The 25,692-nt window shown below is 39.8% G+C and overlaps 1 protein-coding gene across 1 annotated transcript in view; it reads left to right on the top strand.

Moving 5' to 3' along the window:
• Positions 1-448: 448 nt before the first annotated feature.
• The window catches only part of CADM2 (cell adhesion molecule 2), a gene marked incomplete at both ends in the record, with an annotated part of 685,963 nt that continues 660,719 nt past the window's right edge, over positions 449-25,692 (top strand). The window contains one exon of the mRNA XM_082484364.1: positions 449-509. Within this exon, the coding sequence (XP_082340490.1) occupies positions 449-509 (61 nt within the window). The remainder of the gene's footprint in view (positions 510-25,692) is intronic.

Genomic DNA, 25,692 nt, shown 5'->3' with positions numbered 1-25,692 from the left:
GAGAGCACCAGCGCAGCCTCCCTGCGCGCCGCGGCGCCAGCGCAGCCCCTTCCCCCGCCTGGCAGCGGGACGGGACGGGACGGGACGGTAGAGGCGAGCGGACGGACGGACGGACGGACGCGCCGGCAGGGGCAAGGGGAGCCGGGGGGGCACCCGGCACCGCTCCGCGGGGGGAACCTGAACCTGCCTAGCAGCGCCGGAGCCAGCGGAGAGAGCCGCTCCCCCTCTCCTCGTCCTCCTCCCTCCCCAATCCACCCCCGCGACCCTGGTTCTCCTCCTCCTCCTCCTCCTCCTCCTCACCCCACTGGATACAGCGAGGGAGACACTGCGGCGGAGGCGGCGGCGGCGGCGGCTCCTGCGGGGGGAAGGAAGCGCCCGGAGAGCGGAGCGGCGGGAGGCTGCGGATCTGCGTGCCTGGCGCCCACCCAGCCCGAGGGGAGCCCCCAGGATGCGGCTGAAGCCCGGCGCGCTCCTGCGCTTCTACAGCCTCTGCGGGATCCTCGTACAAGGTACCGCCTTCTCCCCACCCCTGCCCCGCGCCCGGGGAGGGAGGGCCCCGGGGCGGGGGGGGGGGTGGTAGGGGGGCACCTCCGCGGCCCGGGGCATCCCCGGCCTCTCCGCCGCCCCGCTCCTGACCCGCTTCCCCCCTCCCCTCCTCCGCCGCCCTCTCCTCCCCGGGCGCCCCCAGCCTACCGCTCGGGTAGCGCTATCCAGCGCTAAAGCGCCGCACGGTTGTTAACCCTTCCTGCCCTTCCCCCGTCAGCCTCTTCCCGCCCTCCTTCGCCCTGCGCGCTTCTTCCCCCCCCCTTTCTCCTCCCTCATCTTCCTCCCCCGCCCCGCCGCCAGTCGCTCTCCAACCCCTGCAGCCACCCCTTCAACTCCCTGTGTCCTCCCCGCTCGCCCGCCGCAAACGCGCCCCCGAAAGTGCGAATACAGCCGCAGCGGCGGCGTGTGCGCTGCAACAACATCCCGGGGAAAACGTGCGGGCTCCAGCCGTGCCTCCCCGCCGGCGAGACGGGGGTGGTGGTGGTGGTGGGGCTGTCCGTGCCTCCGAGAATGCGTGTCTGTGTGCGAGGTATAAAATATATACGTAGGGGTAATCGGATGAGCCCGGGGGGGGAGGTTCAGGAGCGGATCCCTTCACCATCCTGCTCCGGGCGGCTCATCCTGCAGCTAGTTTCCACGCTGGATTTATTCCTCTCTCTCTCCCTCCCTCCCGTCCGCCGCCTTCTCGCCCGCGGCGCTGCCGAGAGTTTGCCCCCTCAGCGGCGGCAGCGGCGGCTCCCCCCGCCCCGCCCCGCGCCGCGCCGCGCGGGCCCGCGCGGCGCGGCGCGGGGCGGGGCGGGGGGGGCTAACGGTCGCGGGGAGCTAACGGCCGGGCAAGTCTGCACCTGGGGGTTGGCTCTTCTCAGGCTTTTTACATTCCCTTATGAATCGTCGATTCATCGCCCGGCGAAAGAAGGGGAGGGGGTGGGTGGTGGGGGCAAAGCGTCTGGACTGACTTTCTGTCACCAATAAAATCGGGGCTGGCGCTGGAGGAGGAGGATTTGATCTTGCCTTGACGATGCAATCAGCTGCATTCAGCGCACCGCGTTTCTGAGAGTAAAACCCGGTGATTAAAAAGCAGGGATGTCTCCCCGCGCGGCAGTTGCGGGAGTGTGGCAGGCAAAAATGTAACTCTGTGAACTGCATCAGGTAAAAAACATGTTGCAAGAGAAGGGGTGTAATACAAACCCGCCTGTGACTGCCTGAAAATAACCAGACTGGGCCTGTCCGTGCAGATGGGGAGAAGCGGTGCTTAACACGTTACCCAGCTTGCCCTCCGTGTGTATCTCCCTCTCTTCAGTTTCTCACACAATTATTTTTTTTCAGCTCCTGGTTAAAACTGCGATCAAAAATCCTTAGGCACTCTGTATACCGTGCTTCAGCACAGTGCTGTTTCAGGAAGTGCTTTTGCTGGACAGTATTAAAAAAAGAGAGGGGCGTATAAAGAACCGGTAACCCTCAGACAGGAGAGAGAGGAAATAATTTCTCCTATCCTTTTCTCCTAAGGTAAAGGAGAATGGCGAAGAAGATGAGTAAATATTTTTCTAGGAGAAACACTGTCCTGAATAGTGACTGTATCTAGCAATATCAAATTCTCTTTGTCCACCTTATAGTGCTACTTCATGAATCTTGTTTTCTCAGTTTCTGCCATTTATTTTACCACAACTAGCAAACACGGTCACTATATTAGACACATTTCTTGTTGGCAGCTTTAAACCTGCATTTAAAAGTAGTTTTTCCTATTGGCTTGCTTTGCTTCCCCAAACTGTGTTGTGAAGTGGCTCAATGAATTTGTTAGGTTCCTCTGGTTTTCCTGGTTGTTGGCCATGGGATACGCAGGTTTTTCATCAGCTCTGTGCATGAATAAGATCTTTGTTCTGAGGATTCGAAGTACTTCTGGATTGAAACTAAGGATGGTTCCTGTTAGTGAAACTGAAGCTAATTAAGTTTAAAGACGAGATGACAAAGAGTCAATCTGACGGGTGTCCTGTATGGAAGTGTGCCTTTCTGGCATGATCTGTGGAGAGACTTGCTTAAGGAATCTGTCCTGAGTATTGACGCAGCATCAGCTGAGCGAAGAGGACATAGAATAATGCTTCTCAGCTTGTGCGTGGAATAGCATTAGCAGCAAGCAGTCCCTTCGGAAAGAAGGCAAACAAGAAGTAAAAGAGCCCAGTGTCAACCCCTTGCTGTGAAAGGGGAGCGATGGAGGTGGAAGAGGGAGTAATAACATGTTGAGCTGAGAAGCGGTTTGTCAGCTGAGTTCGGGTATGATGTTAGTCTGTTCTGCTCTCCCCGGCATTTGCTGTGAAAGTAGTAGGATCTCTGGCTGCTGTTGTTCTTAGCTTGTGCACGGTAATGATTCTGGAGTACTTAAACAATGTCCCAAGCGGCTAAGCTGTTACGTATGTTTACAGTCATCCTTCCATTTTTGTTTCATTCTGACTGTTCTTTCCGCTTCATGAATTTAGCCTTCCTTAGACAAAATTTAACGGTTGGAGGACAGGATATATTTAGAATAACTCAGGTACATCATCTGAGCTGTTCTTATGTAACCTGAAAAGTAAGTTCTTTATTGTAAAGGGTTATCACGTGAGAAACTGTAGTATTAAAAATAGTTATTTTTGGATTCATAGTATATAGATATGGGCTAAGATTATCCTGGAATTGTAGCTGCTGTAGCCCCCTGCTGTGTGATAATGCAAATGGCATCTAGTGCCTTAATGTGCTCTGCTTCTGAGAAGACACTGGATAGTGCTGTATGTGGTAGCAAATGATCTACTTTCAGTTCTCTGCCAACGCCAGGCAAATCTTCTCAATATGGTTTCTTCCGACACTTCAAATGGTTGCAACCTGTCTACTAGTGAAAATAATGCAGGGACACTTTAATTTGTCTGAAAGTGTGAACACTGATGCAACAAATCAGTGAAGACAGATAATTGCTTATGGGTGAGACTTTTTTTTTTTTTGTAAGCCCAAATCTATTACAAGCAGAATTAAAAAAAAAAAAAAAAAAGAGCAAGTATGCAAATGGCTACTTCTCAGATCATCTAAGCTGATTTAAGACAAAGTTGTCATATATTATTCAATACCTTGTGTATCTAGATTCTGTTTTGAATTATCAGTAGGATTTCTGTTACCAAAGTCTTGGCAACCTAACGCTGTATACATGGGGGTTGTCTTGACAGCTAAATGTTGTTACACTAATGCGGTGTACAGCAAATCAAAAGTATGTTGTTGTAATTCTGTAAGTTCTGTGAGGGTGTAGAGAATTACAGAATAGAAGACTGTAGTTTTGATACAATCTTTATTTGGAATATTTTACGCACAAATTGAAAAATAAAATGTATCTCTGCTTGATGATGACTGCGTTTTTATGACTTTGTCAACCTAACCAAGGCTTGGTAGTGTTATTAGCTGCTTAGTTCTCAGGTTAGTTCATATTTTATGAATTCTTTTGCTTGATTTCTTCATGTATTTTTATTGAAAGTCATCACATAGCAGTTCACGATTGGTTTTAGAACATGAAGTAACTAAACAATCCAAATGTCCATTGATGAGCTCACACAACTTCCCTGAGGAATACATGAATGGGGATCTCTCACTGTCCTAATATTTATCACTGTTGCACTCAAAATATTCATCAGGTTTCTATTATCAATTCAACAGTAAACAGTTTTGAAATTTCTCACTAAGGAAGTAACTCCATGAAAATGTTGATCAAGAGAAGCACCTCCATAGAAACAAATACTTTTTTTCTTGTCTACTTTCTTGTTAGTTCTCTTTTTACATTTTTAAAATTTATTTCAGAAATGTTGAACAGTGAGTCTCACTCTGCTTTTAATTTTACTTAATTGTTGGTTGCAATTTCATTATAATGTACTATAAATGTCATTAAGCCATAGGGTTTTTTTATTATAGAAGTCTTAGTTCTCATAATTGGCTTTCACACCACTCTGTCCTGATCCTACTATTGACAAAATATGTTAAATGTGATTACCCTTACTCCAAAGAAGATTGTATTTTGAGGTTTGGTGTTTTTTTTTTTGTTTGTTTTGTTTTGTTTTTAACTTATGCATCACAAATGGTGATTAAGTAACTGATAACAACTGTATGTGTGGTAAAGACTTGGACATGGGCATAAGGTGTTTGCCAAGAGAATAGCAGTACAACCAGAGTGTGGTTGGCTGTGTTAGAATGACGATTGCCTCTTCATCTAATATTTAAAAAGTAGAAATAGAAGATGCTGTAATTGTTCTCTTAATGCCTTCTCCAAGAGAAAGAAGGAATACTTCAATTTTGTTTTAAAACATGACTCTAAGGACAGGTTAATTCTGTTAGACACTCTCAAAACAATAGAGGGTCTTCTCTAGAGAATGCCACTGACATGCTTTTTAAAATCCACATTCCAAACCAAATGTAGAATGGTAAAAGTATTAGACCTAGTTTAGTACATGTCACCTCTGGGATTGTGTCAATATTAAATATGATCTTAATGAGCATTTCCCTTCTTCCCAAGGAGTTTTTGAGGTGTGTTTGAAAGGAAGAAAGGCAAATATCAAATTCTAGTGGCAGGGAGTAACTTGTAAAATCGTGATTTCTCTCAGGAATCTGCCCTTGAACAACTTATCTTTCTACATAATGAAAACATTTTGAAAAGAATCAAGTATTTTGAAAAATGAATGTGTGTGTCTTTTTAAGGGTTGTTAATGTTCTGTGTTTTTGTTTGTGGTTGGTTTGTTGTGGTTTTTCTTTTTTTTTTTTTTTTTGTATTTTCTATGAACCTATTTCAGGATCTTTTCCCTTCATTTCATAAATGAAAATTAAAGATGAAAGTCTGAATGTTTATAACTTGTCTTCTGTTAAAGCACAATAAGCTTAGGATGGGTGTTTTAAATGTCAATATGTCAATACATAGGACACTATCACAACAGCATTTTAAGGGAGGAGAGGAAGAAGCAGAGAACATTGATTTCAATGACAAAACAGAGTACTAACACTGGAGACTGCATATTGCATCTTCCAGTGCTCTCTTTTAACACTTAATGTTTTGCATGTAGGACTGTCTAACAGGGAGAGCTTGGAACAGGCAAAAGGTTTTAGTGAAGAATGTAGTTATTTTTATTGTAGATGGACTGGAAGACTCCCTGTTTCTTCCTGTAACAATGTCTGCCTATGTATTACCCTATCTCCTATTCCTAACATCTGTAAATGTGAAAAATAAATTACTATTTGCTTCCTTTGCCATCCTTTTATTTGCAAAACAGAAATCTTGGGGTCTATGTAAGCCACACTCAGGAGTGTTTTTGTGGTCTGACAAGTTTGGGATTTTTGAGGGAAAGACCATTTCTTCCTAACCATGAGTTGCGCTGTATTTACTGCTTTCTAGTTTAATCAAATGGCTCTTGGAGAGTGTTAATGCTTTTATAGCTTTCACACTTAAAGTGGCAGCAAATCACTTTTAATACAGTTTTACATTGCTATAAATTTATAAATTTAACTTTTTTTTATTTTGTAATACTCAATTTAGGATTCTCCTTTTTTTCTTACTGTTTCTTTAGCTATGAAAGAATATTAACTGTCCATAGGTAGCTGCTCTTCAGTTTTAGAAAAATAATTACTTTGTAGTCTGTGTTTCTCAATTTGAATCCCTAAAGCTCTTTCAGAGCTGAAGGTTTCTGTGTGTGTAAATACATACATATAAACTTTTGTTCACAGAGATATATTACTGAACTCCTTTCCAGCTTATTCTTTGTTTTGTGAATGGAGTTGGCAAGGTTTAGGTTATTTGTAAAACAGCTCATAAAGTCATATATGCAGTATAGTGATTATCTGCATAGCTTCTATATTCCCTCTGTCGTCTTTCTGTAAATAGTTTGTTGACAACCTGTCCTTTTCTTTGTTGGATGGGAAGGATAGTGCGAGAGGGACTGTTTTCTTACATTAGAGGTGAAAATATTTTGGTTATATTTTAAACTTCTTATATACCACACTATTAATCAAACAGTGACTCTAATAACAGTAATTCAATTGCCAAATCTTAGCTAAAGGAACCTGAGTACGCTATTACATGCAAAAATAACTTGTGACCACATATGAAAATACAGTTTTGCCTTTCTGGATATCATCAATATATAAGGTGTAATTGCCACTTCTTCTGGCAGAAGCTGAATAGCCCAGCACAGCTGTACTGACCCATCTGAGTCTTAAAAATGCTAGCTTTTCAAAGTTCAGCACTGGAAACTCCACAATTGCGACTGACTGACAGCTCTGAAGAGAATAAAGCCAAATTACTTCACAGCAGCAGTTGTAGTAGGCACTTTGGTATTTTCCATTTGTTCTAATATTTATCCCAAACTGACCTACATCTGCTGGATTAACAGTGTAACTTGACCTGCTTTTATTCCTGCTATGTTACAAGGCAGGAAGGCTGTTCTGGTTAGTCCAGAACAGGGGGAAAAGACATACTAGTTGAAGCAGAAGTAATCATTTTTTAGAATTAAGTAGGGTTTACGGTCATTGAATTTGCTACTGAAAAAAATGTTACTTTGCAATACAAATTTGTTATGTACTGAACTTTTTTCCATAAAAAAATATCAAGCAAAAGCAATGAGATGGTACAGTCAAAATCAAGCTGAAGTTTAATATTTAAAAGTTCTTTTCGTTAGAAGATTATACAAAATATGTTCCAGTGTCAAGCTCATTTTATATTTATCCCTTTCAAAGGTTTTTTTTTTTCATCTTCCTTGCATGTAATGTGATGTTATTTTTTTTTTTTCATATGTGATGTTTAAATCTTGACATGCTAGTTGGTGCTTCATTGTAATACACTGGATGTAAATTGAAGAACAATGAAGAAGTTAGCACAGTTTATACAGGAAAACTAAAATTTCGTTTGATATCTGAAAATACTTGTTCACACTCAGGTCATCAACTGAAAGAAACTTTTTATCTTTAAAATATACAAAAATTTCAAACTGCAGCTGTTTGCAAACTGGAAGATAAATGCAGTGACTAGATATACTACTCAATAAACTGATTTACTAATCAAGGATTAATAGAGTATCTCAAATCTGTGGCAGGTCATAAAATGATATAATATACAGTAATATTTCCTTTACATTAATTCTTTTGTTAACATCTAAAATAATAGTAGTGAAAATGAGAGAACTTCCTTTCTGTATGTTCAGAGGAAGCCTTAAACTAACATCGCAATTTTTCATGTGTTTAAGTGACATGCGAAATATCTTGTTCATTAGAGTAAGCATGGCATTGCAGTTTCCTCTTAACTTTATAATTTTTTAACTTTTCCATTGCACTTGCAGATTTCCAACAATGTTATTGATGTTTCTAGGCTTGTACAGTGTGGCCTTGTAATACTATGAAAAATAGGTGAGATCTGGATGAATATGGAGGAAGCTCTAAGTACCATCTTGTTTAATGATCATTTTGGTTAATGAAAAATGATATCTGTACAGTTTAAAGGGAATCCCTTCAATTTTAAATTAAAACCAGTCATAGTTAGCAAACCAGTCAAAGTTAGCAACACTTAACATGAAGGAATTTTTCAGAACGTAAATACCAAGTCTGACAATTACTAGGACATTACCTATTAAAAGAGAGTGCGTCTCATCTTTTCCTATTAAAAAAAAAAAAAGGCAGTGAATTAGCTTTATAGGCTGTGCTTTCTCTAAAGGCTGTAGTCCTGAATCTAACATGTTACAATCTTAGGATATATCTTGACTGCTGCTTATATAAACATAATCAAGATGATGTGTATCTGAACACAAGTATCCTATAAGTCAGTCAGGTATGGGCTAGCACCTTAACTGTTTCCTCAGCTTCTTCAGAACGTTCTCCTTACTTGACAAAAAAAAATCCAGATAAGGTATTTGGAGTATCTCTCCTCACTAAATGTAAAATTTGTGGGTTATAAACTGCTGGTTAATGCTTCTTTTTGGTATGTAAAATGCAAAATGTATGCCATTCTTAGAGTGAATAAGTCTCATTCACCCCTTAAAAAATGGTCCAGAGCTCACATAACTTCCATATTTTCTCCACAAAATAACTTTGGGATCTAGAATTGGGTCAGACCAAAATTAAAATGTTTTATGCTTCCTAAATCATCTTTGTTTTGTAGATTATACATCATTATTGCTTTGCTGTGTTCTGAATGGTGAATTTTGGGAGTGGTGGGGAAGGCAGGGAATCACTAGAAATATATGGGCCATTTGGTTTTTATTTATGGCAGATAAAAACCTCAGTGGCTTATAGACTTATTTATGGCATGTTCACATACACTTAACACAAGATTAATGTAATTTCAAAATAGCTTGGAATATAAGATTGTTTTAAGTGAACAGGCTTTTATATACTTTGCGTAAGCAATACTTGCGGGGGGGTGTCATTCAAAATAAAATGATTGCAGAAATAGCTGAAATCCATGGAAACATTCAATGCCAGGTTGGAGGGGGCTCCGAGCAACCTGATCTAGCTGAAGGTCCCTTCCAACCCAAACCATTCTGTGATCTTTGGATTTTGAGAAAGAATTATATCAAATTTTGTACAGATCTGCTTTTGTCTGTTAGAAAAGTGAGTAATACTTCTGTTCTACAAAAACACAAATTTTTCCTAATCTGATGCAAAATAGAGTAATGGGAAATCTGGATAATGAAGGCAGTTGTACATATTCTGTAAGGGATATTCTCAATTTACTGTGACATCTGTATTGCAGGATTTGGAAGTGCAGATGAATTTAATGTTCATTAGATTTATGCCTATTGCAAACTGAAATACACTGTAAATCCCAACAGGAAAACAGAATCCAGTGATTCTATGAACAAATCCAGTGAACAAATGAAAATTTGCTGTTTAATGAATTATTAATATCACAGGCTTTTTTCTTTTAATTGGTCATTAAAAACTCTTGTCATTTGAACTTCTAGAAAGTAAATATCTTCAGAAAGAAATTTCAAAACAAGTGACTAGCTGGTCACAGATAAATGTGGAGTAATCTCCCTGCAGGCCTTGTCTGCCTAGGATACCTGTCAAGAAACCCAAACTTTGTTTCTTTTCTTTGCTGCTGCAAGACTTGAAGTGGGGAAACGGTGCTACTCTGTATGTGTGAAGGGATTTCCCTTCTGTGAGGATAAAGGCCTCAAATTTGCATCCTACATAATCTGTTTACATTAATCTGTCCACTTTGCAACAAGTCAGCTATGGCATACCGACACTTAAGTGACCTTCATGGATGATACATAGGTAGGTGGATAGCTGGGGGACAAGGAATGGGGCAACTTTATTTTCCCTAGGAATAAAAATCCCCTCCGGAATTACTGCCAAAGACTTTGCTGTGAAAGACCAAGATGTATGTAAAGATTGTGCTGGAACAAAACACTATATGACTTCAGGCTTGCAGAATACAGTATACCTTTTTATCTTTCCCCTGCTATGACTCTCTACCTCTTCCTTTCCCCAGGAAATAAAATCCAAGAAGTGAAGGTTTCAGGGCAAGTGCGTTTGGTGCAAGCTCTTAGAGGACATCTTCCTCTCTGCCTTGGAGGAGAAAATACGTGGGAAGGATGTGATAGGAGGCTTAGATCTATTTTTTTTGTTTGTTTTAATCATTATTGTTTTCTTTTCTTCCCCCTACGTCTTCCTGCCTTTGTCAAATGCGCGCTAGCAGAAGTGAGGCGGGGAGCCAGTGGGATTTAATCCCTGGCACTGAGTCTTGACTCCTGCCAGGAACACCAGTTACAGAAGCTTTGTAGTGAAGTAGTCACAAGGCTTCAGTCTCTTTTGTCCATTAAGAGCCTGATTTTTTGCATCAATACAACATGGAAGACTTCTTAGAGGCATTGGTAGGAAGGGTCAAATTTGAGACCTGAAAATACTTCAAAAGCTACTTTATGAAAAACAGGAATTTAGATGAAGTTCAGCATATTGATGCAAATGTGCTACACGAGATCATTTCAATGTAGCTTCACTTCATTTTCCTTGTTCTAAGTTAGATAAATCAATTATTTGATTTGAACATTTTGTTCAAATGCAGCTAAGACACTTTGTAGGTTCAGTTAACTTGCATTTTCTCTATAGTGTTACGAGACATGCCATTGCAATGTGAAATGCAGTACTATCCAGAATAGTCACAGTATCAATGTCACTTGTGCTTTATTTTAATTGAGACTTACAGAAAATATCTAGTGCAATGTATATTAGTATAAGAAATCAGAGTTGACTGACAAATATCAATGTCAAACCAGACGATGTCTTCAGAAATGTCTTTTTCCACTGCTGTTATTCATACAACATTCAACGGTTCTGTTGATGTGAGTGAGATCTTAGAAAATCCAGTATGTCTTAAAAAAAATACTGACTATTCTGCACGGGTAGTGATGTGCTTATCAAATTGAAACACAGGCAGCTATGCTAGTAAAACTTAGTTAAGATGTCTGCACAGTAGGAGTAGGTAGCTTCTTAAGTGCTGCTGTTGTGTCATAGTGAACTTCTGGATTGTTCAAATGTGTATCTCTTATTCTCTAGCAGGGAAATTCTTGACATGAAAACTTTCAGTCCAACTAACAGCTGAAATATCTACCCCATATCTGTAAGGTTTCTACTATTTGCAGAGAAGAAAAGTAAATATGAAACAACTTGCATGAGCTATAAGGTTTTTTAAACATGTTACTGAGGCTCATGAGATGTCTGTATGATGATTATATTTTTTGCATCTGGAACACATATACATACTATAAAGTGTCAGACTACAGTACAATGGAATCAATACAAATACAATGTTTTGGTTAAATGAGAGAAATGGTCCCACAAGTGATATTAGAGACTGATGAGCAATCCATTCAGTGTTTATGGTGCTTCAGAACAATAGTTGTATTATTACAAGTTTCTAGTACTCTTGCATATACAAGTGCTTTTTTTTTTTCACATAATACACTTGTAAAGCATCTACATGAGATGCTTTAATAACTCCTGACAAACTTGTTAGTACTGTGTCTTATGGAAATGTGACAGATCTCATTGTAGAACACACACACACACATGTGAATATAGATTACAAAAATAAATCAATAATATTTGAAAACTTTTAAATAGAGAACTAGGTGGTGCTGTTCTTTCATCTTTGTAGCTTAGCTGAATTCTTAAGTATGGGCTGAGAACACCAGGCTACTACTTCTCAAGAATGAATTTAGCTCTCTTAAATGTTTGAAGAAGTTATTGTTTCTGATTTCATTGAGAATGCTACTTTGAGAGCTAATAACTGCACAATACAACACTTTATATTTTATGTAGAAAAACTTTTACATCCAACAAATGGCTTTGTTTTATTCAGTGTGGTGATATAATTCCTTTTAATCTCAGTTTGAATGACTTCAGAGTGAATTCCGATAATGTTTTTGGCTCTTTACTTGGCTGTATATTCAGGATTATTTGGTCAGATCAGTTTAGCATAATTAGATGTGTGAACCTTTGAATCCTTTTCCATTGTTGGTTTCTTAGACATTTTGGGACTAATTTGCTAACAGCACAATGAGATCATCAATAATAGCTGGAAGAAATTTGTTGTAACTGTGTAGTAGCAGTATATAAACCACATTTAATTAAGTAAGAAAACAAATTTATTAAATTTCCTTCCGTTTACAAAAAAAAAGTTTTAATCACTGTCTTATCTCAATGCCATTAATGCTGTAATAGGAAACAGTGAACCTTGACTATAATGACCTGCTTGGGTTCTAGATAGATTTCTTATATCCGTGTTCAATGTTGCAGCAGAATAATGCATTAGAATCCAACTTCAGTATGTAGCACTTTGGTAGAGAATGCCTCTCACTGACCACTTAAACAGGAATGTTGAAAGAACAGATGGAAGATGAGGAAATAAGGGGAAAATGTACTTCTGTACTGAAAACGTGATGAAAGTGTGCTCTAGCTGGGTCAAACTTATGAATGTGTTTGCTCTAAGTAGGTAATTACTTATTCAAAAAATAAGCTGTAGCTGTTAACAGTCACAAATGGGCGAATGTGAAAACACTTTTTCTTGCAGTTTCTCTCCCCTGTTCCTTCTAAAGTGCTGAAATAAAGAGAGGAATCTGAAGCAGAAAGTTTGGTTTGTACTTTTTGATTGTTTACGAGTAAGCATAAAATGCTTTTACATGACTCAGATTAGGGATTTTGGAAAATATAATACCCATAATATTGCAAATTAATATCTAGCAGGTTTAAAAGTAATAATTCCATTTATGTTGATTTTTAAGATTTCAGTGTCATAACTGTAGTTATTCTTGTTCCACTGTTTGAAATGTACCAAAAGGTGTTTTGATTTATATTTGGAAATTAGCACGAAACCCAATAGGACTCTAATTAACAAAGAAGTAATTTTAAAAATCCCTTTTCATTCCTGATAATCATGTATTACAGAATCACAGAATAGTCAGGGTTGGAAGGGACCTCTGGAGATCATCTAGTCCAACCCCCCTGCCAGAGCAGGGTCACCTACAACAGGTTGCAGAGGACAGCATCCAGGCGGGTTTTGAACGTCTCAAGAGTGGGAGACTCCACAACCTCTCTGGGCAGCCTGTTCCAGTGCTCCACTACCCTCAAAGTGAAGAAGTTCCTCCTCATGTTAAGATGGAACTTCCTATGTTCAAGCTTGTGCCCATTACCCCTCGTCCTATCAATGGGCACCACTGATAAAAGACTCCTCCCATCCCTCTGGCATCCTCCCTTTAAGTATTTGAAAGCATTAATAAGATCCCCCCCTCATTCTTCTTTTCTCTAGACTAAAGAGACCCAAGTTCCTCAGTGTTTACTCATATGAAAGATGTTCTAATCCCCTAATCATCTTCGTAGCCCTTTGCTGGACCCTCTCCAGCAGATCCCTGTCTTTCTTGAACTGGGGAGCCCAGAACTGGACGCAGTACTCCAGATGCGGCCTCACCAGGGCAGAGTAGAGGGGGAGGATGACCTGCCTCGACCTGCTGGCCACACTCTTCTTGATGCACCCCAGGATGCCATTGGCCCTCTTGGCCGCCAGGACACACTGCTGGCTCATGGTCATCCTGTTGTCCACCAGGACTCCCAGGTCCCTTTCCACAGAGCTGCTCTGCAGGAGGTCAGCCCCCAACCTGTACTGATGCGTGGGGTTATTCCTCCGCAGATGCAGTACCCTACACTTGCCCTTGTTGAATTTCATAAGGTTCCTCTCTGCCCAACTCTCCAGCCTGCCCAGGTCACGCTGTAAAGCAGCATAGCCTTCTGGCGTGTCAGCCACTCCTCCCAGTTTAGTGTCATCAGCAAACTTGGTATGGTGGTATTCTAGGCACTGGTATTCTAGGCACTGAAGCAGAAGCCACATTTGAGTAATATACTTTATGTTGTAATAGACTTTGTACGCAATGTTTTTGGTGTGTACCATTAAAAACTATTAGTAAAAACTCACTGCCATAGCTAATTCAGTGCTTAGCACTTGCTTATTCTGGAATTGTATATCAGAGAGAGTGGTTCAATTTGGGCTATTTGCTTTTAAAATGGGTGTGTTAATAGATTAGGTACAAGTGCGTAGAAGATTTCTGAATGCATATTGTAAATCAAAATTATTGAACTTGCTATTTAAGAAGTTCCTACTTTCTCCTACAACCTGCAGTTTGGCTTGTGCATTAGCATATACTTACGAATATTTGGAGTGACGCATTTTTGCAGTATTTTCCTCTCTTTCAGGGAAGTGCTGGACCCTTGAATCAAGTCCTCATATAGGAAAGTGTCCTCCTAAGGAAGCGTTTGACAGAAAGGAGAGAAGGAATTTATTTCAAGTAGTTAGATCTTTTCAATTCTTCTGATTCAAAATAAATAAAATTGACAGTTTGTATGTTGTATTTAAGATGTGTCTGGGCTGTCAAGAAATAAATGAAGGACCACTTCTAAGTCCTTCTTCACCAGCCCACTCCTTTCTACACAGCTAAGTATGAACATGGGAAGGAGTGAGGTGTTAGTCAGAGCTGCTGGTGTTTTTCTGAGAGATTTTTCTAAGTTACAGATGCTATTTAAGATGGCTGCACTGAAAATGTCTTATATCTAAAACACTTCAAAATAATTTTTAGAAAATGGATGTTAGTTGATCCTCAGATGTGAGGAAGAGAGAGCGTTGTTATTATTTGAAAACAGAGCAAATAAGAAATAAAGCTGTACTTTTATAATCTGTTCTGTGTAGATTCTGGGAACCCTGATTCTGCAGGTATCAGTAAAGGTCGGATTTGCTCTCTGAGTACATTAAAATAACACAAGGTCGGGTTTTGTTTTGTTTGTTTGTTTTTCCGCCCCTGAGTACTACCAGTATGGGGAGAGATCTGAACTGGGTACCGAGTTTTAGGTAACCAGAGAACACTGTAGGTTTTTTCCCTTAGCTTACATTGCAATGAATAATTTATACATGAAGTGCAAGATAACACCATATATGAGGTTACTTTCTAATCCAAGAAGATACCACAATGTAAAGAAACCATAAAATATTTTGCATTCTTCAACATTCTTTGATTTACAAGGTCTCTTATGCTTTGTATTCCATTTTCAGTTTTTCTTACCTTTTAATCTTCTCTTTCATCTCTTCTTCCTGCATTGTCTATGTTTTTCATTCTTATGTCAGTGCGCTGACATAAGACTTTATATTTTCAATGTATTAAATCAGCTGAAGAAGAGGAAGTCTGAATAAACATGAAATTATCATCTGTCTCAGGTCAAAACATGAGGAACTCATTCTCATCTGAAACTTCAACCTAGGGTTTTCTTATCTCAGACATAAGACAAAATAAAGTTTTGTAGGTTTTTTTTTCCTTGATTGGATTTTGATTGGATTTGGGTAAGGATAATGGAGATAACACTAAACATTAATGTCTAATTTAGTAAAAAAATTAGACAATCAAGAACATTTTAACTTCCATTGTACCTATAGGTTGTGAGAAGGGTACTATGGAGAATTACCTTTTTTTTTTATAACAATATCTCTGCTTCTGCTGTGGCTGCACCACTTTAAGTTCTTAGATACTTTATTTTGATATTAGCAAAGAATTTTGCTTTCTTTTTCATGGTTTTTCACTTGCCATAGTTACATAGCTCTTTACTCTCAATTATTGTTAAAGCAAAAGTCTTTAGTACAACTTCAGTATAGAATATTACTTTGGTTTGATTCTTCAGTACAACTTTAGACAACTCATACTTTAGAGTTCAGATTAAAAGTAAACGTGTATATAGAATTCGAACTTGCTGTTAAACTCAAGGGAGGAAAAAAACCCACTGAAATCTTTCTTCCAAATACGTAATTTAAAGGAAATATTTCATATTTAGAGTAAACTGAGTACTTTTCCCTGCTAATGGGACCTTGGAACCTTTTAGTTTAACTTCTTTAACTGTGGTCCATCAATTCTAATTAAATTGAGCTCTAAGGCTGTACAGGCTTATGATAATGATTCAAATGGTTTTTTGAGAGTTGTTTCGTAGTGTTTGTCGTGATTAATTCCCCTTGAAAACCTCTGTCTGTATATAACATTGCAAACATAGGGGAATTAAATGGAAGTTATGATAGACACAGAATTGTGTTTGTGTACATCTGTCTATATCAAAACTTAAAAGAAATGATCAAGAAGGGAAGGCAATTATTGCATGTTATTTGATGAACCTAATTCAGTTATTTAGTTGACTGTATGTAAATATTCCCACTATCCAGGAAACAAGTTGTTTGGGTATTTTTGCCAGTCACCTCCCACCTTCCCTCACACCCCCGAAGGATTTTAAGTGTGTATAAAAATTTGCTGACGCCATTTAAACAAATTAATAATATTCTAAAGTGCAACTCTTCGGCCATGAAACCAGTTATCTAAACTGAATCAAAGATGATAGTCTCTTTTCACCTGGGGGGACTGTATTATTTGCAGTTCTGTTTATTTTCATTGTGAAACACATAAGCATTGGTATTGATGCTCAGATAAAATCAAGATTTTGTTACTGCAACAGAATTATCTGTGTGTTGTCTATAATATTTATTTTTTTGCAATTGCAGTTTGAATTGTAGATATAGCCCATGTGCGTGCTGTATACCTGTTTCTGAAAATTCAAAGATACAGTCACAGTATGTGAAAAGTCATTCAGTCACACAAGAACGTTGGCACTCTTTTCCCTTTGCCAAATGCATAAACTGCGTATCTTAAGTAATTGCTGTGTAGAAACCTCATACATATAATGAAACCATTTTAACTGTGCTTATTTGTCAGCACCTGCATCCTGGAATGGATATGTTAAATAAGTACTACTATTTTGCAGTTTGCACTTGTGCATGCATTTAAATTGTTTGATGACCTCAGCAAATCAAAACTTCTTCCCCCACCCCATAAAAAAAAAAGTCTGTTGAGATTATGCAAGTACTAAAATTTGTTCAGTAAAGTGATATAATATATAAAGCTTTTAGCCACGTAAAATGTTGGCTAAGTGGTGAGTAATGGTCTTTAAATGTTTTGTCTTATGGCTGAGTCTGCTGGCAAACATCTTTTAACATTTTCATTTTTGGGGCTTTCTCATTGCAAAATACCAAGGGACAAAGTATGAAGTCAAGCAAGGTTTTTTATGTGCACTAACTCTTGTGTTGAGCCTGTCTTACTCTACATTAGGTATAGCCTTTGAGTAGTTAAAGTTCGTCAGCTTATAGCATATCTAGGTTTTGAGGCTGAAAGCAGAGACCTCCAAACAAGACTGGGAATTAGAAACATCATGGGGCTATGGCTGAGCTAATTAGCCTTGTGTAGTTCATCTTCAGTAGTCTTTTTTTCTTACTCTTGTGGTTGCAAACGCAACCATTTAACTTTTTGTTAGTACATGTCCCTTTCTTCTCAGTGAATTTTTTCAGTATCAAATCATGCTATCACTCTACTAAATCAGATATAGACATTAGCCTTAGTTTCTATTTATAATATTTGTCATAATATAAAGTGATGTAGCAGAATGCTAAAAATGCATGTTGAAATTCAGAGTTTTGAGTAGATGTAGACCTCCTCGCAAAAGTACAGTACCCATTGTGGTCAGTAGAAATTCATGCGCAGAAGTTTGAAGAAAGTCAGGTGTTTTTTCTATTATCCGAGTAAAAATTCATGGTGTGTAGTCTGCATTTACTGAATATGTATGTTTTAACAAACTATTTTTCATCATTTGATTTGCACTGTATTCAAAGTTAATAAATCAGGTGTCTGTGCATGAGTTAAGTTCTCTTCAGTTTTGTCCACTCTCTCTCATCAGAACATAAGTGCAACAACTGAAGTGGTTTGGAAGTTAAAAGTGAAAGCTTCTCCTGAAAATGTTAATTTTTGCTCTCTGTGAATAAAAGTCACTTCAAAAATAGATATGATTTGTTTTCAAGTGTCAGTGTCAATACAGCTGAATCATAGAAGACCTGTTACTACCTAGCTGAATAGAGTCATACTTACGTTGTTCCAGGTCATTGTGGGTCATCTGATTAATGCTGGATGTGAAAGGCTGTACTACATTCTAGCTTTTGTCCTACTTTCATGAAACAGATGTTCTTCATTGAAGAGAGACATAATTAATTTATATGAAATGGACAGATGTCTACTTGGCATTCTTTAAATGCAAGCATTTTAGTTAACTTCTGTTAACTGCTTTATTGTTTGTAGCTACAGGAGTTCATATGTTAAAGTTATGTTAAAGTTATGAATTCCTTAGACTCCAAGATAAGCTGAACAAATGGAAAAAGAAGTGTCTAACAAATATTTTCAATACTTTTAAACTTTTCACTTGTTTTGCAAGCATTTGAGATCATTAACTCTAAAAAAGGTATTTTGAAATGGTAACAAGCATAACTGTTACTGTGACCTCCTCTTTTCACACAACTTAAAATATACACCACTAGGAAGTCACTTGGAATGCCTCTAGTTTTGCACTGAGTTCGGTTTAATAATGGTTTTCTTTCTTTCTTAAGACATTTCTTTGTTAAGCAGTAATTCTCCTGTAAAAGATTAGGCTATTTACTAGCAAGGTTAAAAGGTAATGCATCTAATAAAATATGATAGAATGAGTTTTATTATATATTTGAAGTACATCCACTAAATGGCAGATGTATCATTTTTATTATCGTCTTCCTTAGACTCAAATGAGGAGAGCTGCCAAACCAGATCTTCTGAATGCACTTTGCTAATACTGAAGTTGAAAGACTAATCTTGCTAATCTGCAGACCTGAGTGTGCACATATGCATGGAGCAGGCATCTGGGGAGAAGGATAAGATTTGCAAGACTAGAAGACACCAGTTTAGTCCTGTGGAAAAGGCTTCAGGTTACATCCAAACTGGAATTGTTTTCTTTCTCCTTGACAATACTGGTCTCAGCAGCTGGCAACAAACTATAGTTAGTTGAGCTTGACATGAGTATCCCATTTGTACACTGCTTCTCTGATCCTTGTGAGATAAGGGCATTATTCCACTTTTGCCCTCTTCTAATGTTGACTTACCATGATTTGACCCTCAAAGCTACTAGATCAGATTCTTCTTAAACAGGATTCAAAGAATTAGGGAAGCACTAGGACTTTCTAAGAAATGACAAATATTCTTTCAGAACACCTGTTCAGAAATCTGCTTCATTGCCGGTAGTTAACTGGAAAAATCTAGAAGTAAGCAAAAAAGGAGTAGGAAACCAGTTTGAAACAGAATGACAAAATTCTTGGAGGCAGGAATCATGAGAGTAATGCTACTATTCATGCTGTAACAAACATGTTCTGAGCTTGTTTCATGTTTCCTTTTTTCAGAAGCTTGAACATAGGACCAAGGTTCCTCAGATGACATTGTGTTATCTGTAATATCTATATTATTGTTCTCAAATTTTCCTAACTTCTGTATGCAATTTTTTTTTTTTTTAGAGAATTTGATGCAGTAAGAAAAAGTATCATAAACCCAGTTTTCCTTAGTATCTTATAAACAAAAAGCCTCCCATTATTTTCCTGTTTCCCTCCTTAATCACTCTTGACCATGAACACTAAGTCTGTAAAGAAGATACTTCAAGTTTGGACTGTCTTCCACACTCTTTTGCTAAAAATATAAACGAATGAAAGCAGGAAGTCTTCATAGCTGCAGCTTCTTTACTTGAAAAATAAGCAGCAGCATATGCTGGATCCGTTACCTTTTCAACATCTTTGTCAGCAACATGGACAGTGGGGTCGAGTGCACCCTCAGCAAGTTTGCCGATGATACCAAGCTGTTTGGCGAGGTAGACACACTGGAGGAGAGAGATGCCATCCAGAGGGACCTGGACAGGCTGCAGAGGTGGGCCCAAGCCAACCTCATACAGTTCAACAAGACCAAGTGCAAGGTCCTACATCTGGGTCGGGGCAATCCCGAGCACAAATACAGGCTCCGCAAGGAATGGCTGGAGAGCAGCCCTGAGGAGAAGGACCTGGGGGTGCTGATTGACGAGAAGCTCAACATGAGCCAGCAGTGTGCGATCGCAGCCCAGAAGGCCAACCGTATCCTGGGCTGCATCAGAAGAAGTGTGGCCAGCAGGTCAAAGGAGGCGATTCTGCCCCTACTCCACTCTCGTGAGACCCCACATGGAGTACTGCATCCAGCTCTGGAGTTCCCAACATAAGAAGGACATGGACCTGCTGGAGCGCGTCCAGAGGAGAGCCACGAGGAGGATCCGAGGGCTGGAGCACCTCTCCTATGAGGAGAGGCTGAAAGAGTTGGGGCTGTTCAGCCTGGAGTAGAGAAGGCTCCGGGGAGATCTTATTGCGGCCTTCCAGTACCTAAAGGGGGCCTACAGGACAGGTGGGGAAGGAATTTTTTATTAGGGCACGTAGCGATAGGATGAGGTGCAATGGCTTTAAACTGGAAGAGGGCAGGTTCAGATTGAACATTAGGAAGAAGTTTTTCACTTTGAGGGTGGTGAGGCAGTGGGACAAGTTGTCCAGAGAGGTTGTTGAGGCCCCATCCCTGGAGGTGTTCAAGGCCAGGCTGGATGTGGCCTTGGGCAACCTGGTCTAGTGGGAGGTGTCCCTGCCTATGGCAGGGGGGGGGGTTGGAACTCGACGATCTTCAAGGTCCTTTCCAAGCCAAACCATTCTGTGATTCTGTGGAATCCACATGTGTGTGTAAGAGCAACTGAAATGGGAGTTGGCTTAAATTCACAATGACATCCTGGAAGCATTTGGAATATCTTCTCTTCTTATGGGAGAAAAATATTTTTGTTTGTATTTTCTGTTTTTGCGTAAGCTGGAAATTTGGCAATGGAGTTTCATACTCAGTCTTAGTTATAAGTGTGGCTTTTATCTGAGGTCCAGCAATGTCCTGTCACGGAATCACGGAATCTTCAGAGTTGGAAGGGACCTCTAGAGATCATCTAGTCCCACTCCCCTGCTAAAGCAGGATTGCCCAGAGCACATTACTCAGGACTGCATCCAGGCGGGTCTTGAAAATTGCCAGAGAAGGGGACTCCACAACCTTTCTGGGCAGCCTGTGCCAGTGCTCTGTCACCCTCACCGTAAAGAAGTTTTTCCGTGTATTTGAACGGGAACTTCCTATGTTCTAACTTGTGCCCATTGCCCCTCGTCCTGTCACTGGGAACTATTGAAAAGAGCCTGGCTCCATCCTCCTTCAACCCACCCTTTAGATACTTGTATGCCATAATAAGGTCTCCCCTCAGCCTTCTCTTCTCCAGGCTAAAGAGTCCCAGCTCTCTCAGCCTTTCCTCATAAGGCAGATGCTCCAAGCCCTTAATCATCTTAGTTGCCCTTCGCTGGACCTGCTCCAGCAGTTCCCTGTCCCTCTTGAACTGGGGAGCCCAAAACTGGACACAGTATTCCAGTTGTGGCCTCACCAGTGCAGAGTAGAGGGGGAGAATGACCTCCCTCGACCTACTGGCCACACTCTTCCCTATGCAGCCCAGGATTCCATTGGCCTTTTTGGCAACAAGGGCACATTGCTGGGCCATGGATAATTTACTGTCTACTAGGACCCCCAGATCCTTCTCCTCCAAGCTACTTCCCAGCAGGTCCGCCCCTAACCTATACTGGTGCCTAGCATTCTTCCTCCCCAGGTGCAGGACCTTGCACTGTCCGTTAATGGTAAAGTTGTAGTCTTGTAACTTTGGTTCAACTACTCTCATTTTGAGGTTGAACATGAATACTTCCTGCACCCTATATATTGCTTCAGTTGTCTTGGACAGTGCCTTGTCTCATAAAACCATTTTGTTTTTTTTTATTATTTTCTTTTTTGTGTTTTTTTTTTTTTTTTTTTTACTTTATGGCAAAATGCTTGATGGCTTTGTATGTGTGTTGCAGTTTCTCAGATACTATCTAGCCAAAGCATCTTCTGTGATGGCATTGATCTTAATTAACATAGCTGCAAAAATATCCGCACCTTCCTGCCTAGTGTTAGGTATAAGGAGTGGTTGTGGATTGTGTGTGGGTTCGAGAGGTGTTTTGTTTGCTTTTTTAATCTGTTTATCTGCTTACTGAAGTGTTTACTATGTTGCATTTTTAGTCAGGAAATGGTAAATTTGGGGAGGTAGTACTTTATGTGAAACTAAGCTCCTGACAGTGCTTGCACAGCTTACAACTTCAGGAACTTTAGAATATGGAAGAAGACTTATTCATTGCCAAGTCTTGCATCTTCCTAGCAATGCTTAACTACGCAAAACATGTTGGTATTTCTGAGGGGTACTTCTCTGTCAGATGAGGGGAGATTGGGGAGAAATACTGAGGTGGCAGGCAGACAAACAAGAAGATATGACTAAACCGAATAAGCAGATCTGTCCCTCTGCTGATCACTGCAGTGGCAAATAATTAAAAATTCAAAAAGGACAGTTAGTCAAAAAAAGGAGGTAAGAAAAAAAAGGAATAGTAGAGCTGGTCAATGTTTCATAGCTTCAGTGTGGCTGAGTGGCATTTTTGTTTATGCCAACACAATGAATGTCCTAAAATTCAAAATCTTCAGGAAATTTAATTTAATTTGATGAATTTAATAAAATTAAAAATCTAGGCAGAGGTAGACGCAACTTTATTGACTTTGGAAATAAAGTTTGAGCATTGAAAAAGCCCAAGTGAAGTACTGTAAAAGAGGAATATTGGACCCATAGCATATGCATTTAGTACTGCAAAAGTAAATATCTTTTTGGCACTTGCTGATGTTTCTTGGCCAGGTCATAGACAAAGGCCTAAAACAGATGAGCACTGCTTGATGCATAGCTTGCTCCCGTTCCTTGGTAGCTGCTTTCACATGATAACATACGATATGATGAGATAAGAAATAGGAAAAGGCAAAGAGTTCATAGAATGGTTTAGGTTGGAAAGGACCTTGAAGATCGTCGAGTTCCAACCTCCCCGCCATAGACCGGGACACCTCCCACTAGACCAGGTTGCCCAAGGCCACATCCAGCCTGGCCTTGAACACCTCCAGGGATGGGGCCTCAACAACTTCTCTGGGCAACTTGTCCCACTGCCTCACCACCCTCAATGTGAAAAACTTCTTCCTAATGTTCAATCTGAACCTGCCCTCTTCCAGTTTAAAGCCATTCCCCCTCGTCCTATCGCTAAGTGCCCTAGTAAAAAGTCCTTCCTCAGCTGTCCTGTAGGCCCCCTTTAGGTACTGGAAGGCTGCAATAAGATCTCCCCGGAGCCTTCTCTACTCCAGGCTGAACAGCCCCAACTCTTTCAGCCTCTCCTCATAGGAGAGGTGCTCCAGCCCTCGGATCCTCCTCGTGGCTCTCCTCTGGACACGCTCCAGCAGGTCCATGTCCTTCTTATGTTGGGGACTCCAGAGCTGGATGCAGTACTCCATGTGGGGTCTCACGAGAGTGGAGTAGAGGGGCAGAATCACCTCCTGTGACCTGCTGGCCAAACTTCTTTTGATGCTGCCCAGGATACGGTTGGCCTTCTGGGCTGCGATCGCACACTGCTGGCTCATGTTGAGCTTCTCGTCAATCAGCACCCCCAGGTCCTTCTCCTCAGGGCTGCTCTCCAGCCATTCCCTGCCGAGCCTGTATTTGTGCTCGGGATTGCCCCGACCCAGATGTAGGACCTTGCACTTGGCCTTGTTGAACTGCATGAGGTTGGCTTGGGCCCACCTCTGCAGCCTGTCCAGGTCCCTCTGGATGGCATCTCTCTCCTCCAGTGTGTCTACCTCGCCAAACAGCTTGGTATCATCGGCAAACTTGCTGAGGGTGCACTCGAGTTCTGAAATGATGGGTGGAAAGAAAATGGAGAGAGGTAACATACAATAATATGGCAGAAGGGAGATACACAGAACATGTCATTTGAGGCATGGGGGGGGACTGCCTGTTGTAAAGTATTAGGAAAATAACATAAGCAGTTTCAGATGGAAAAGAAATGCAAAGATCCCTGCTGTGTGTAGCTAGTTTTGCCTCAATACATACTTAAGTCGTAACAAAATTGGAACTTAAAAATATTGAAGTTGTTCATTAGAATTATGAAATTGCATGCTTTGCACAAGCTTCTGCTCCATATACTTGCTGTAATAAAAGAAAAAATATTCTTTAGGGTGAAACATTAAATATCAATGTATTGATTATTTCTTTAAAAATTCTGCAAGTTTATATTATCTGATTTTCCCCACTTTTTTTTTCTATATGGGGCCTCTTTAATAGTCATGATTTACTTTTTTCTGTGTTTGATTCTTCCTGCATCTGATTTCAGAAGAACAACCTGAGTGACTTCCTCAATTCAGTTCTTATATAGTTAGAAGTATCTCATACTTCTATTCCAAATGCTGTGTGCTTGACTAGCCTGGATCCAGAGGGTGAAAATCCCTCTATGAACAGAGTCTATACTAATAGTTTTCAGAATATACATCAGCACTAATCTGCTATTTTAAGCTGCCACATAATATAGTCCCTTTTATGAACTAAGAAGTCATTTATAAATAAGATTAGGATTTTTTTTGTTACTAATCCTTCCTTATTTTTAGTGTCCACTGCTGCTGGATTACTACATTTGTCATTTACAGACACTGTCACATTTGGAGCTCACACTTGTGGTTTTTAATTTTTTTTTTTTTTTGGCTTTGCTTCCAAGTCTTAAACTGTCAGCTTGAAACAGGAAACCCTCTATAGCATGCAAAAGGAATGAATAGCTACAGTTTCTAATTTCAGACTGTTTTTTTGCTCCAGTGCTTTAAGTCATGAAGTCTTTTCTGGATATTAAATTGTGCTTTCTCCCTATACTGATAGTTCTTCCTAAGTTTATCATCAGTAAATTTAATTAGCACATTCTTACCTATGTGCAAGTGTTGCTTATGAGAAAGTTAAATGAATTTTGTCCAAAGATCAATCTCAGGCTTTCCAGAAATAAGCAGAAGCTAGCAGAATTTATTTTCCCTATGATATATACACTGTTTGCTGTCTTGGGACAATCTGAGGATATTTGATTCCTACTTTCTATTTGTGGCAAAAAAATAGAGTGTTTTTTTTTTTTTTTAATATATCCAATATGGCAATTATAACACTTAAAATATTCTACAGATTCTGATGCAGAATTTGAAATTTGCTTTACTTTTCAATCAAAATTCCATTTGCATTGTGTAAAAAAAAAAAAAAAAAATATATATATATATACAGATGGAAGTATTTTTCTTTCTCCAATCTTCTTTATATAGTCTTTTTATGTAGTCTTTGCAAGACTTTACTTGTTGATAGTTCTTTTTATCCTCCTTGTAAGCATTAATTTACTCTTGCTTTGTTTTGGTTTTATGATTACATTTTTTTTGTAAGTGTCCTTGTTTTCAACAGGGTTAGTTGAAAATTGATCAGAGTAGTTTCTTGATGTAGCTATCTATTAGGTAAAGTCAGAAGCTTCTCCAACAAGTTTTTGGCTTTCTTCACTTTGATTAAGATGCTCTTTCCAGACAACTCATGTGAGAGTGCTGAATCTAACTATCTCCCACATTTCAGTGGGATCGGTGCAGGTGCTTTAATTCTTCACTTGCCATTCTGAAATGAAAATGCTTTATTTCAGGCTTGGTTTTCTTTATTCTCTAGTTTAATCTGAAATGCTTTCTAGTTTTTCAGTCCAAGGTTATATTCTGCACTCTGATTTAGCTACTTAACAACATGTAAGATAATGCAACATCTACTTAG

The sequence above is a fragment of the Vanellus vanellus genome, assembly GCF_965231255.1.
Source record: "Vanellus vanellus genome assembly, chromosome: 1".
Classification (NCBI taxonomy): domain Eukaryota; kingdom Metazoa; phylum Chordata; class Aves; order Charadriiformes; family Charadriidae; genus Vanellus; species Vanellus vanellus.
The sequence above is the reverse complement of the archived record's forward strand: the minus strand, read 5'-3'. Positions and strand labels throughout refer to the sequence as shown.